This window comes from Podarcis bocagei (assembly GCF_964188305.1).
Source record: "Podarcis bocagei genome assembly, chromosome: 16".
Taxonomy (NCBI): Eukaryota; Metazoa; Chordata; class Lepidosauria; order Squamata; family Lacertidae; genus Podarcis; species Podarcis bocagei.
In genome coordinates this window covers 20,885,217-20,897,903 of record NC_138142.1, presented here as the reverse complement: position 1 = coordinate 20,897,903, position 12,687 = coordinate 20,885,217, and the positions used below count along the sequence as shown (strand labels likewise).

The following is a 12,687-nucleotide window of genomic DNA, read 5'->3' as shown; positions in this document are numbered from 1 at the left end:
CTGTTACGATGGGCGCTATAGTCTAAATTTGACATGTTGGCTGGGATGATGGGAATAGCTGCACAAAACATTTGGGTCCTAGGTTGGCAAAAGTCAACCACTGCTTTGAGCTATAACCGCCTGCCCACCCTCCTGGTTTTGACACCAAATCACTGGAACCCTGCTACCATGAGAAGTGGGGTTCGGTAACCCAGTTAGACACAGTTAGACTGTCTTGGGTAGCTGGCACCCAGGAAACACGATGACCTCGAGGAACTTAATTCAAAGACCCGGGGGCAGGATGTATTTCCTGTGGGAGACCGCACATTGAGAGACTCATTGAGGCTGGTCCACGGCGCTTCTTCTTTTTCTCGTTTTTTTTCCTTCTTCTCTTTTCTTTCCACCACGCAATGTCACACCCTGAAAGCAGAGTTCGGCTAATCAGCAAGCGGGGTGGGGTTGGGAGGAAGACTCAACTTCCACCTTCATTGAGCCATTTGTGAAGGAAGCAGTGGCTGGCTGAACAACCCCGTGGCGGTCTGAGCATGGTGTTGAAGCCCCGGCTGATTGCCGTTTGTCTCGGTACGTGGTGAATCTCGCTCTCTCCTTCCTTTTGCCTGGGATGCTGGCCTATTCTGTGTCTTCTCTTTTCCCTGCTCTTTTTTCAAGTTCCTCTTTCCATGTGTGCTACTCAGTTCTAACAGTTATTTTGTGTTGGTTTGTTAATGAGGTGACAAGACAGAGCTAGGCAGATAAATGGAATGGCTGGAGTACAGAGGGTTGTAGCCAACGCTAGTCCTGCACAGAGCAGACCCGCTGATATTAATGGGCCTAGGTTAGCCATGTCCATTAATTTCAATGGGTCTACTCTGAGTAGGGCTGGCAAGGGGTACTGCATTGTTTCGTTCCCAGCATCTGGTCTGCTCCTCTGTGTGTCGTGGCTGTTTACCTCTAAGACTCTGGAAACAGGATCCATGGGGAACCAGCACTGCACCCAGCTTTTGAACACACCTTCAGCTAACTTCCCCAACCTGGTGCCCTATAGATGTTTCGGACCACAACTCCCATCAGCCACAGCCAGCAATGCAGATATACATATGGAAGCTCAGTGTTTTCACATCCACAAGGGCCCAATCGGACAAATAGCAGCTCTCTAGGGTTTCAGGTTGGGACGTGGGTGGCGCTGTGGGTTAAACCACAGAGCCTAGGACTTGCCGATCAGGGGGTTGGCGGTTCAAATCCCTGCGACAGGGTGAGCTCCCGTTGCTCGGTCCCTGCTCCTGCCAATCTAGCAGTTTGAAAGCACGTCAAATCGCAAGTAGATAAATAGGTACCGCTGCAGCGGGAAGGTAAACGGCGTTTCTGTGCGCTGCTCTGGTTCGCCAGAAGTGGCTTACCCATGCTGGCCACATGACCCGGAAGCTGTACGCAGGCTCCTGCGGCCAATAAAGTGAGATGGGCGCCGCAACCCCAGAGTCGGTCACAACTAGACCTAATGGTCAGGGGTCCCTTTACCTTTACCTTAGGTTTTCAGGTGCAGAGAGAGGGACCTTCTGCATGCAGAAGTATTTAAAACACATTTCTCCCACCCCAACAGAGAATCCTGAGAACTGTAGATCTGGGAATTCTAGCTCTGCGAGGGTAAACAACAATGCCTGGGATTCTTTGGGGTCAGTCGTGTGCTTTAAATCTATGCTATGTATGCCGCCACTGTTTTTAATTGCCACTTTTGCTTTATTTGCAAGCGCAAATTATTCCAGTAGAACAATCAGTATGTGTGTGTACATGTATATTACATACATGTACACACACACACACACACACACACACACACACACACACACACGTGTGGTGTAGTGGTTAGAGCACTGGACCAGGACCTGAAGCTCACTGGGTCCAACACTCACTCTCAGCCTAACCCACCTCACAGGGTTGTTGTTTGGATAAAATATGGGGAGGAGGAGAACAACGATGCACATAACCTTGATATCCTTGGAGGAAAGGTGGAATATAAAAGGAATATGTATACATACAGCACATACATGTCATATTTACATACATGCATGCATACAACATGCACCCACCAGCACACATCTTGAGACCTTAACCCATTATTCCTTTGCGGAGAAATGTCAACCTGCTTTAGAAATATCTAATGACCCCCAGCAGTGGGCCAGCCAGAAACTCTTATGCAGTGGTTTTCAACCAGTGTGCCGTGGCACCCTAGGGCGCTTTGAATGATGGTCAGGAGTGCCGTGGGCAACGTTAGCCTCTGTCCTTTTTCTTCCCTCTCTCCTCTGATGCCCTCTTGCGTCCCCAAAAGCTTGCACGACTCTTCCTTGCAGCAGCCCTGGCTACAAACTCTCGAGGAAAATGGTGCCTCGGGGGCTGGTTGCCAGGAGCTGAGGTGGCCTAGGAGTAAGCAAGCAAGTGGTTGAGGGAGCCCAGCCAGCCAGTCCGCCAGCCCTTGCTGTTGGGAATGGACAGGCAAGTGGGAGACCAGGCAGGCTGGCGCTGTGCTGGCCTTTCTTGTGCTTGCTGTGTGCAAGGCCTGCCTGGGAGCTGAGTGCCCGGTGCTGAAGGGGAGCCTTTCCGCCATGCAGGCCTTGGCAGCGCCTGCTGCTGCCACTGCTGACTCCCCAAGGTAAGGTGCTGGCCGCATGTTCACCTTTGCCCAGTCTCCTTTGGGCCACTAAGGCTGGGGGCATCCTCTTCCCAGGCCCCTGTGGGGAGTGTGAGGAGGCACCGCTCTTTGGGGCAGGGTGGGAGATTAGCTCAGAGACCAGTGGCAGTGGCGGCAGCTGCCCAGACGACTCCCAAGGAGAGGGGAGAAGAGAGGAGGCTGAGGGAGCGCTCTTCGGGGGGGGGGGATGTTTGAAAAAGGTTGAGGGGTTGCAGGCAAGGGGTGACAAAACTGGGATCCTGAGCCCCACAGGGATGCCATAGAAAGGTCAAGGGAGCTGTGGACTCAAAAAGGTTGAAAATCTCTGCTCTTGTGGATAAATTCAAAAGATTGCTTGGATGCTGTTGTGCTCATGGAGGAGCAATGCTTGGCCGATTAATTTAAATAACAAAATCTTCTAATTTTTGTGCAAAATGCATTTCCATATACAGTGGTACCTCAGGTTAAGTACTTAATTCGTTCCGGAGGTCCGTTCTTAACCTGAAACTGTTCTTAACCTGAAGCACCACTTTAGCTAATGGGGCCTCCCACTGCTTCCGCGCCGCTGCTGCGCGATTTCTGTTCTCATCCTGAAGCAAAGTTCTTAACCTGAAGCACTATTTCTGGGTTAGTGGAGTCTGTAACCTGAAGTGTATGTAACCTGAAGCGTATGTAACCTGAGGTACCACTGTATCGTTGAATGACTCCCAAGTCTGCTTGCCTTGGGACTTTGGAGACAGCCGTCTTCCGTGGATCCTGCCTCTCTCACTTGCTCCTTGTCTCTATCTTCTCATCCAGTCGTGGTGACCCCACTCGTTCTCCTGGGCGTGACACCAGTGAGTTCCAGCTCCAGCTCCTGCCAACTCTGCTTTGCAGGTTCAGAGACCCTCCTCCAAACAAAGCGACTGGTTATGTCGATGAGGAGGCCTGCCCGGAAGCTCTACAAGTCCTATGTAAGTAAACTGGGATTGATTCACTCGGACATCCTACAAGGGGATCTAACAGAGCAATGCCTACTCGGAAGTAGGGGTGTAAGAAGGAATCACTTGCTATCCTACCCCTGCATTCCTCACATACAACTCTGTTTACATTCTGTTGCAGTTTGCCTTCTGCAAAAAACGATGTTATCTGTCCCGCTGTGGCGGAATTACATAATTTAGATCATTTGTGTGCTCAGTTAGTTACATAAGATACACCTCTTTACCCTGACTTACGACACTTGAGATGGATATTTTTAGAACCCACTTCATTTCTGGTGTTGTAAGTTGTTTTCAACACGCTGTTTTAGTTGTTGGGCTTCAGGGTGAAGGGCAGGCTGTTAATATTATTGTTAATTATTATTCAGAATAGTGGGTCATCTTCTAATTTTGCACGAAACACATTTCTGTATGCCATTGAACGACTCCAAGCTGTCTTCCATTGCAATAATAATAATAATAATAATAATAATAATAATAATAATAATAATGTCATTATGTTATTCCACCACATCAATTTCAGTGCCGACGAAACAATGCAAGTGTGTTGGTGGTGAGGAATGTAATCAAACACATCTTGTTTGTGGACTGAAACCAAACCGTAGCAATTTCCACTCCCTGTTTCCATCAGAATTTCCCCATACCCCTCTTCAGAAGTCAGTCCTATTGAATTCTGTGGGGCTTACTCTCAGATAAATGAGGTTAGAACTGCAGTCCAAATCACAGTTCCTCAGTCTGGTGCCCTTCCGATGTTCTGCACTTTCAGAAAAGCACCAGAAAGAAACATTTCTTTGGCAACCAATAATACAGGTAGCTGGATCTTATTTCAACCCTGCGGACAGGATACTGGGTTGTAGTCAATGTTAGTCCCCCTCAGAGTAGACCCATTGAAATTAACAGTAATGATAGACATACAGTAGATACATTAATTCCAATGGGTTTGCTCCGAGTAGGACTAGCATTGGTTACAACCCACTGGAGGCAGCAGGCCAGAATATACAAATCAGAGGAGAATGGATTAGGAGGAGCAAGAAGCCGCTACTGTTGCCCTCCAGTATCTGCCGCCAGAGGCGGTTGGCTCACTTTGCCTAAGGATAGGGCCGGCCTTGCTACTTCTGTTCATTTGCATGCCCGCACAAACCTGTCAACGTATACAAACCGCACTTGTGTTTTGACTCACATCTGGGGGACAATAAGCAATCACTTTGTTGCCAGCCTGGCACAGAAGGTCACATTCTGTCACACCACAACAGGAAGTTGCTATTCTATGACATACTTCCTGCTGCCCTTCCTGTTTGCCTGCGGCTGTTGCTCATTCCAGCAACCCCAGTGGTAGAGAAATCCTGCCCTCTTCAGATTTTTTTTGCTTTGCCCTACATTTTGGTGATATCAGCTGTTTGAATCAGTGATGGCTGGCGCCCAGTGGGATTGGTGTAGGGAGGAAGGCACCACAGCCAACAGCAGGTGGCGACAGAGCCAACGACAGGCGGAGCCAACTAATCCTGGTTTCGTCCCCCACTGAGGACTCAGCTATACAGCTGCAAATAAAACGTTTTAAGCGTGTTTGGAGTACAATATACAATGTGACACTAGATGGCGATGGTGAACCATATGGAAAATTCAATGTGTTTTAAAAAACGCCTTTTAAAAAGAGCATTTTCAGAACGGTTTTTATCTGTGTGTCGAACCCACCTGAGTCCTACAAGGGCAACCCTGAGACTAAGCCCACATTCAAAGCACTATGATACCACTCAGACAGACACAGCTTCCTCCAGAGGATTCTGGGAACTGTAGTTTGTCAAGGGCAGGGCCAGCCGAAGACATTTTGTTGCTTAACGGAAAAAAGAAAATCTGCCACTGCTGCCTATATCTCTCTGCTGCCACCTGAGGTGACTGGAGGTGGCCCAGGAAAGCCCTGGCGCATTGATGGTAGCGGGGGAGAGAAAAGGAGGCTGGAGGGGAGTCGGCGGTACTGGCCTTGCTCTTGCCAGGTGGTGGCGAATGATACACTCCTCTGAGGGCCTTCAGAGCAGCAGAAGAGGAGAAAACGAATCTAGGCAGGTGGCTACGGAGGCTCCTCAGATCTGCTGTACACCCAGCTGTTCCCAGTCTGCCGCCTGAGGCAACTGCCTCAGCCGGGCTAATAGGTGGGCCGGCCTTGGTGAAGGATGATGTGAGTTGCTGGGGGACCCATATTCCCTTCCCAGAGCTACAATCGAGAGTGATTTAACAATCAGTCCCTCTTCACAGGGAACTCTGGGAATTGTAGATCTGAGAGGGGGACAGGAAGCTTCCTAACAACTCTCAGCACCCTTAACAAACTACAGATCCCAACCCCCCGGATTGGTTGCAAAAAGCAGGCAGACAGGTGGGTGCTGGCTGAGGACAGACTGAAGTTGAGAGGGCAAGCACCTTATTTGCCCTAATAGAATAGAATTATAGAATTGGAAGGCACCATGAGGGTAATCTAGTCTAACCCCTTGCAAAGGAGGTATCTTTTGTCGAATGTGGGGCTCAAACCCTCGACCCTGAGATTAAGGGTCTCACGCTCTACCAGCCGAGTGATCCACAGGGCTAGGCCAGTCTCTGTTGGTTAGAATTAAAAGACATATGCCAAAAATGACTTTTTGAACTTTTTTATTTTGAATTTTTGTTATAAACAAAAGCATGTAGGCACAGAAAAAGAAGGTAACAGAAAAGAAGGTAGGCACAGAAAAAGAAAATGGGACGCGGGTGGCACTGTGGGTTAAACCACGGAACCTAGGACTTGCCGATCAGAAGGTCGGCGGTTCGAATCCCTGTGACAGGGTGAGCTCCCGTTTCTCGGTCCCAGCTCCTGCCAACCTAGCAGTTCGAAAGCACGTCAAAGTGCAAGTAGATAAATAGGCAGGAAGGTAAACGGTGTTTCCGTGCCCTGCTCTGGTTCGCCAGAAGCGGCTTAGTCATGCTGGCCACATGACCCAGAAGCTGTACGCCGGCTCCCTCGGCCAATAAAGCGAGATGAGCGCCGCAACCCCAGAGTCGGCCAGGATTGGACCTAATGGTCCCTTTACCTTTACCTTTAACAAAGAAAAAGCACCACAGAGTTGCAGAAATGAAATATAACAGCAGCAAACCTCTGCGCCAAATTACAATAATACTTCACTGAATATCAGGTGGGATTTAAATACCGCCACCGTAGTGAAGAACAGGAAGTCAGAGCGATATGGGAAGATAATATATTCAAAGAAGCGAAGCCAGTCTTCATCAATAAGCCAATAATTGACATGCCTCTGTTTTTGTCTCTAGTTGACCCATATGGGCTTGGTGCAAGATGCGGACCAGCTTTGCAGCATGACGCCAGTTCCCTGGTTCCCAGATAGCAATATTGCTAGGAAACCGCAGAATCTTATGCTGCAGGAGTTGTACAGGACAGCACTCTGTTTGAAAGACTCCCTCTTGCTCATCAGAGAGCAGCAAAGCAGACTGACTGGTCCCCACGAGGCGTTGCACAGCCAATTGGAAAAAGCCCAGCAGCAAGTGACCGGCCTGGTCACCAATACTCAGTGCACCCTCTGCCTGCAGGGTCTGACTCTGCCCGCCGTCACCCTTCCAGCGAGACCTACGGACCCATCGGCCTTCCAGCAAAAGATTGACGGCTGCCGGGTGCTCAGTAACTACTCCAAGCTGATTGGCGACTTGGCAAAGGCCTTCAGAAAGCACCTAGCCAAAGGGAAAGGGGCAGAGCGTCAGAAAAAGAGAAACAGGACTAAGCCGGCTGCAGCTTTCTGACTGACTCATCAAAAGCGTGTTCTTTTTCAAAAAAGAAAAAAGGAAAAGAAACATGGAATTTCATCAGCCTCCCCGAAAGACAATAATAACTCAGAAGGCATCTGCGTGCAAGACCAGCCCAAATGCAGAAGCAGTGCCCTCAAGACATGAAGAGGCCTTTGGGTGACATGTTTCAAAACACAGATTATGGCCCTTTGTTGCTGACAGGGACACAGTGAACTGCCTTATAGCGGAGGCCACCTAGCTCAGTATTGTCTACACTGACTGCCAGCAGCTCTGCGGTGTCTCGGACTAGGTCTCTCCCAACACTACCTGAAGATGGCGGGGACTGAACCTGGCGTCCTCTCCGTGTGGGTCAGATGCTCTAACCACTGAGCTAGGGCGCTTGTTCTTCAGTCTTGCCTCACAGCTTTTGTTTCCTGTCTCCAGGCTCTGTGCAGTATAGGCTGTTGCCAGGCCTGAGATCCAGAATTCAAGAAGAGTGGAACAGAAGGCAGCATTAAGAAGAGGAACGATATAGGGGCAGAGATTCGCTGCCTTTTGCTCAGCTGGCACTTTGCACAAAGGGGCCTCCTATATTTCCCACTGAGGAAATGTGTGTGTCGCCCACATAGAATGTACTTTGCACAAGGACAGGAACACTTTGGCCTCAGGAACTTTGCACATGGACAGGAATACTTTTCTCTTGGTTGGTATGCTACACTTTAAAACGATATCATCTATACACATGGGCATAGCCAGGATTTTTGTTAAGGGGCAGGCTTTTGTTAGGGGTAGGCAGAACCTCAGATTTGTATTGATTTTTTATTGATTATGGGGGGGCAGCTGAATTAGGGAGCAAGATAAGATTGCACAAATTATAAAATGGGGAGGGGCAGCTGAATTAGCGTTTGAAGGGCTGTTGCTGTTTTGATTGCAGCAATAGATCCCTGGGAAGGATCCACTTCAGAGGTTACTCCAGGGCATCAGCAGAGGCCAGCTGAGGATGGCTGTCCATCATAGCACAATGATTTTCCCGCAGTGATTCAATATCCCCTGCTTGACTAAATCGCTGCATGTTGCAGAAGGAGCAGAAGCCCCACAGCCGACGGCATGTGATTTTGACAGGCAAATGCTCTCTTCCCTTTGCTAGGCAGAAGTTGTTTCTGTGATCTAAAGGCGGGGGTGAGCAGGACTCACCCATTCACCTGTTTACTTCCAATCCAAGTTGTGGCTTTCCCATGGGAACGAAACGGCAGCTAGTCATAGAACCACAGAAAACTGTAGGGCTGGAAGGGGACCTAAAGGATGATCTGGTCCAACCCTCTGCAGTGCAGAAGAGAGAAAGGAAAGGGGCTACATTTGCCGCCCTCTCCACAAAAAAAGGTTGGTAAACACATGGTTGCAGGTGACACTCTTTGGACCATGTCTCAGGCTGCAGTCAAGTTGCCTACTCCCATTGGAAAACCATCACTGGAAGCCGCAGAAAACTGAGCCAGCTTTCATTTGCATGGTCCCTCCTCTTCATCTGCATAACTCCACCCCCGGGTTCTATTTTCCCGGTATGTCACTGGACAGTGGAATCTACACCTTTCAGGAGGGAGATGATGCTGGGAGTTGCCTGTGGCATATTTAGATCAGGGGGATTTTCCCAGTGTAGAGCCACTGCCTGGGGGGGAAAGTTTTCAGCAGTAATCCTCAATGAGCCTGTCTTGCCTGCAGCAAATTACCTGTAGCCACGGCTTTACTCAGGGTGACTCCCCGATGAGGAATGTTTGCAGCGCTTGGGAATTTTCAGTTCTGAGAAAAGGCAAGTTGGAGGTGACATAATAGGCATTTAGAAAATTCTGCGAGAAAGTAGACAGAGAAAAGAAGTCTTTCCCCTGGCCTCGAACTCATGGACAACCGGTGAAGCTGAGTGTTGGGGAGATTCTGGACAGATAAAAGACAGGACTCACTCGTGCAGGCACATATCTCATTTTAGTCCAAAAGCCCGGAGAGATCTGCTTGGGGGTGGTTTTCCTTTTAGGGGGCGATATACTGCCCTTCCTTATGTGTTGTGCTTTCATAATTAAAGGCGGGTTTATCTCTGCCTTTACCTGGAGGTTATAGGGACGTGGGTGGCGCTGTGGGTTAAACCACAGAGCCTAGGACTTGCTGATCAGAAGGTTGGCGGTTCGAATCCCCGTGACGGGGTGAGCTCCCGTTGCTCGGTCACTCCTCCTGCCCACCTAGCAGTTCGAAAGCACGCCAGTGCAAGTAGATAAATAGGTACCACTTCGGCGGGAAGGTAAATGGCGTTTCCGTGTGCTGCTCTGGTTCGCAAGAAGCAGCTTAGTCCTGCTGGCCACATGACCCGGAAGCTGTACGCTGGCTCCCTCGGCCAATAAAGCGAGATGAGCGCCACAACCCCAGAGTCGGCCATGACTGGACCTAATGGTCAGGGGTCCCTTTACCCTTTACCTTATACTGCCCTCCCTTATGTGTTGTGCTTTCATAATTAAAGGCAGGTTTATCTCTGCCGTTACCTGGAGGTTATGTGGACGACAATCTGCTGAGTTATATTCCTGTGTAGGAATCGTTTTGGAGGAAACTTCCCAGATGTAGGCACATCTGGAACTCTCTGCTACATGAGACGGTGATGGCCAGCAACTTGGTTGGCTTTAAAAGAGGATTGGACAAATGCATGAAGGATAACAATATTGTGGCTGACCATAAATGATCCTGTGCTCTGCTTCCACAGTGCGAGGCAGTAAGGCTTCTGAATACCAGTTGCTGGAAGCCCCAGAAAAGGAGAGTGCTCAGGACCTACTTGCCTGGTTCCCAAAGGCATCTGGGAGGCCACTGTGGCTACAGGAGTCTGGAACAAATGGGCCTGATCCAGCAACCTCCTATGATGTTCTTACATAGTGCCTCCCAGGAGCTATGCACAGGGATGACGTCCATTGTTGTTGTTGTTTAGTTGTTTAGTCATGTCCGACTCTTCATGACCCCATGGACCAGAGCACGCCAGGCACTCCTGTGTTCCACTGCCTCCCACAGTTTAGTCAAATTCATGCTGGTAGCTTCGAGAACACTGTTCAACCATCTCGTCCTCTGTCGTCCCCTTCTCCTTGTGCCCTCCATCTTTCCCAACATCAGGGTCTTTTCCAGGGAGTCTTCTCTTCTCATGAGGTGGCCAAAGTATTGCAGCCTCAGCTTCACGATCTGTCCTTCTAGTGAGCACTCAGGGCTGAATGGATAGGTTTGATCTTCTTGCAATCTCAAGAGTCTCCTCCAGCACCATAATTCAAAAGCATCAAAAGCATCAATTCTTCGGCGAATGATGTCCATAAATAAGTACAAATCTACAGCTAAGTTGCTACAGATCAGAGATTTCAACACCCTAAGTTTTTTGGGGGTGGGGTGGGGAGGACAGCTGCACTGTCATAGAAAATCTTTCAGAAATGTCACCAAGACACCTGAGTTCTTCTGCAGGCAGTTGGACATGGAGAGGGTTGACTGAAGATATTTACAATGCATATATTTTTAAATTAATATGCTACTGGGTTGCATCCAAGGCTAGTCCCAGTGAGAGGAGACCCACTGATACCAGTGGAAGTAAGATATAGTCATGTTCATTAACTTAAATGCATCTCCTTTGAGGAAGACTGGCTTCGGAGACAACACACTGCCTTTTTATTTTTAGACTTTCAGCAGCCAATGTGCAGTATATAGAATTCTTTCTATTTCCGATGTTAAGGTTCTATTATTTATTGAAACTTCACTGATTTTTATTTTTAGGAGAGCACCTTTGCACTGGGAAAGCCTATTTAAAATGTTGCAGTCAATATTTATATAACATGTACATATTTGTAAAAGTTAACTTAATAACACATTGCTGTCCTGCAGATGGGACTTGTTTTCTCAGGTTTATTTATTCTTCCAGAGTGGATGACGTATGTTTGTATAAGTAAAAGCATTCAGCCTTGGTTGTATGAGTGTGACTTTGTGGAATGATAATGTTCCACCTGCACTGACCTGTTTTCTGATATTAATATAAATCTTGTGTTTTTTTGTATTTTCATAAAATAAATAATCTTATGATTTGCCATTGTACATCCAGTTTCACTTATTGAGTTACTCTTATCGAGTTATTGAGCTTTGAGGCCAGGTGGAATATAACTACAGTGGTACCTCAGGTTAAGTACTTAATTGATTCCGGAGGTCGGTTCTTAACCTGAAACTGTTCTTAACCTGAAGCACCACTTTAGCTAATGGGGCCTCCCGCTGCTGCCACGCCGCTGGAGCACAATTTCTGTTCTCATCCTGAAGCAAAGTTCTTAACCTGAAGCACTATTTCTGGGTTAGCGGAGTCTGCAACCTGAAGCGTATGTAACCTGAAGCGTATGTAACACGAGGTACCACTGTATTTTAAATAAGCAAGCAAATAATTGCCTTCTTTTTTTTTTAAGGGAACTTCAGCAATGGCTCCATATTTACAGCCCAAGACCCAATGTCAAAGAACTGGCTGTTAGTTTTCAATTGAAATGTGCAATTCAGATAATGTGAAATACAGAGTAAAATAAAATTATGCAGAGCATGTAGGGAGTGGGCATAGAAAACATTTTTCTCCCTCTCTCATAGCACTGAAGCTTGTGGACCTTCCATGAAGCTGAATGCTGGAAGATTCAGAACAGATGATCGAAAGGTCTTCTTCACAGAAAGCATAGACAAACAGTGGAACTCACTCCCCTAAGGGGGCAGTAATGGCCACCAACTTGGATGATTTTGAAAGACAAATTCATGGAGGAGAATCATAGAGTTGGAAGGGACCCCATGGATCATCAAGTCCACGCCCCCTGCAATGCAGGAATCGTTTGCCCAACATGGGGCTCTTACCCATGACCCTGAGATTAAGAGTCTCATTCTCTACCCACTGAGACAAGAATCATAGAATCATAGAGTTGGAAGAGACCACAAGGGCCATCGAGTCCAACCCCCTGCCAAGCAGGAAACACCATCAAAGCACTCCTGACATATGGTTGTCAAGCCTCTGCTTAAAGACCTCCAAAGAAGGAGACTCCACCACACTCCTTGGCAGCAAATTCCACTGTCGAACAGCTCTTACTGTCAGGAAGTTCTTCCTAATGTTTAGGTGGAATCTTCTTTCTTGTAGTTTGGATCCATTGCTCCGTGTCCGCTTCTCTGGAGCAGCAGAAAGCAACCTTTCTCCCTCCTCTATGTGACATCCTTTTATATATTTGAACATGGCTATCATATCACTCCTTAACCTCCTCTTCTCCCGGCTAAACATGCCCAGCTCCCTTAGCCGTTCCT

General features: G+C 48.1%; 1 protein-coding gene across 1 annotated transcript; it reads left to right on the top strand.

Annotated features, from left to right (window-relative positions):
• The first annotated feature begins 410 nt into the window (after positions 1-410).
• LOC308575993 (leukemia inhibitory factor-like) lies at positions 411-10,542 on the top strand. Its single transcript, XM_081175181.1, has 3 exons — positions 411-561; positions 3,440-3,594; positions 6,907-10,542. Exons 1-3 carry the CDS (start codon positions 525-527, stop codon positions 7,387-7,389), a joined length of 675 nt encoding a protein of 224 aa, XP_081031307.1. The 5' UTR covers positions 411-524; the 3' UTR covers positions 7,390-10,542.
• Positions 10,543-12,687: the final 2,145 nt, after the last annotated feature.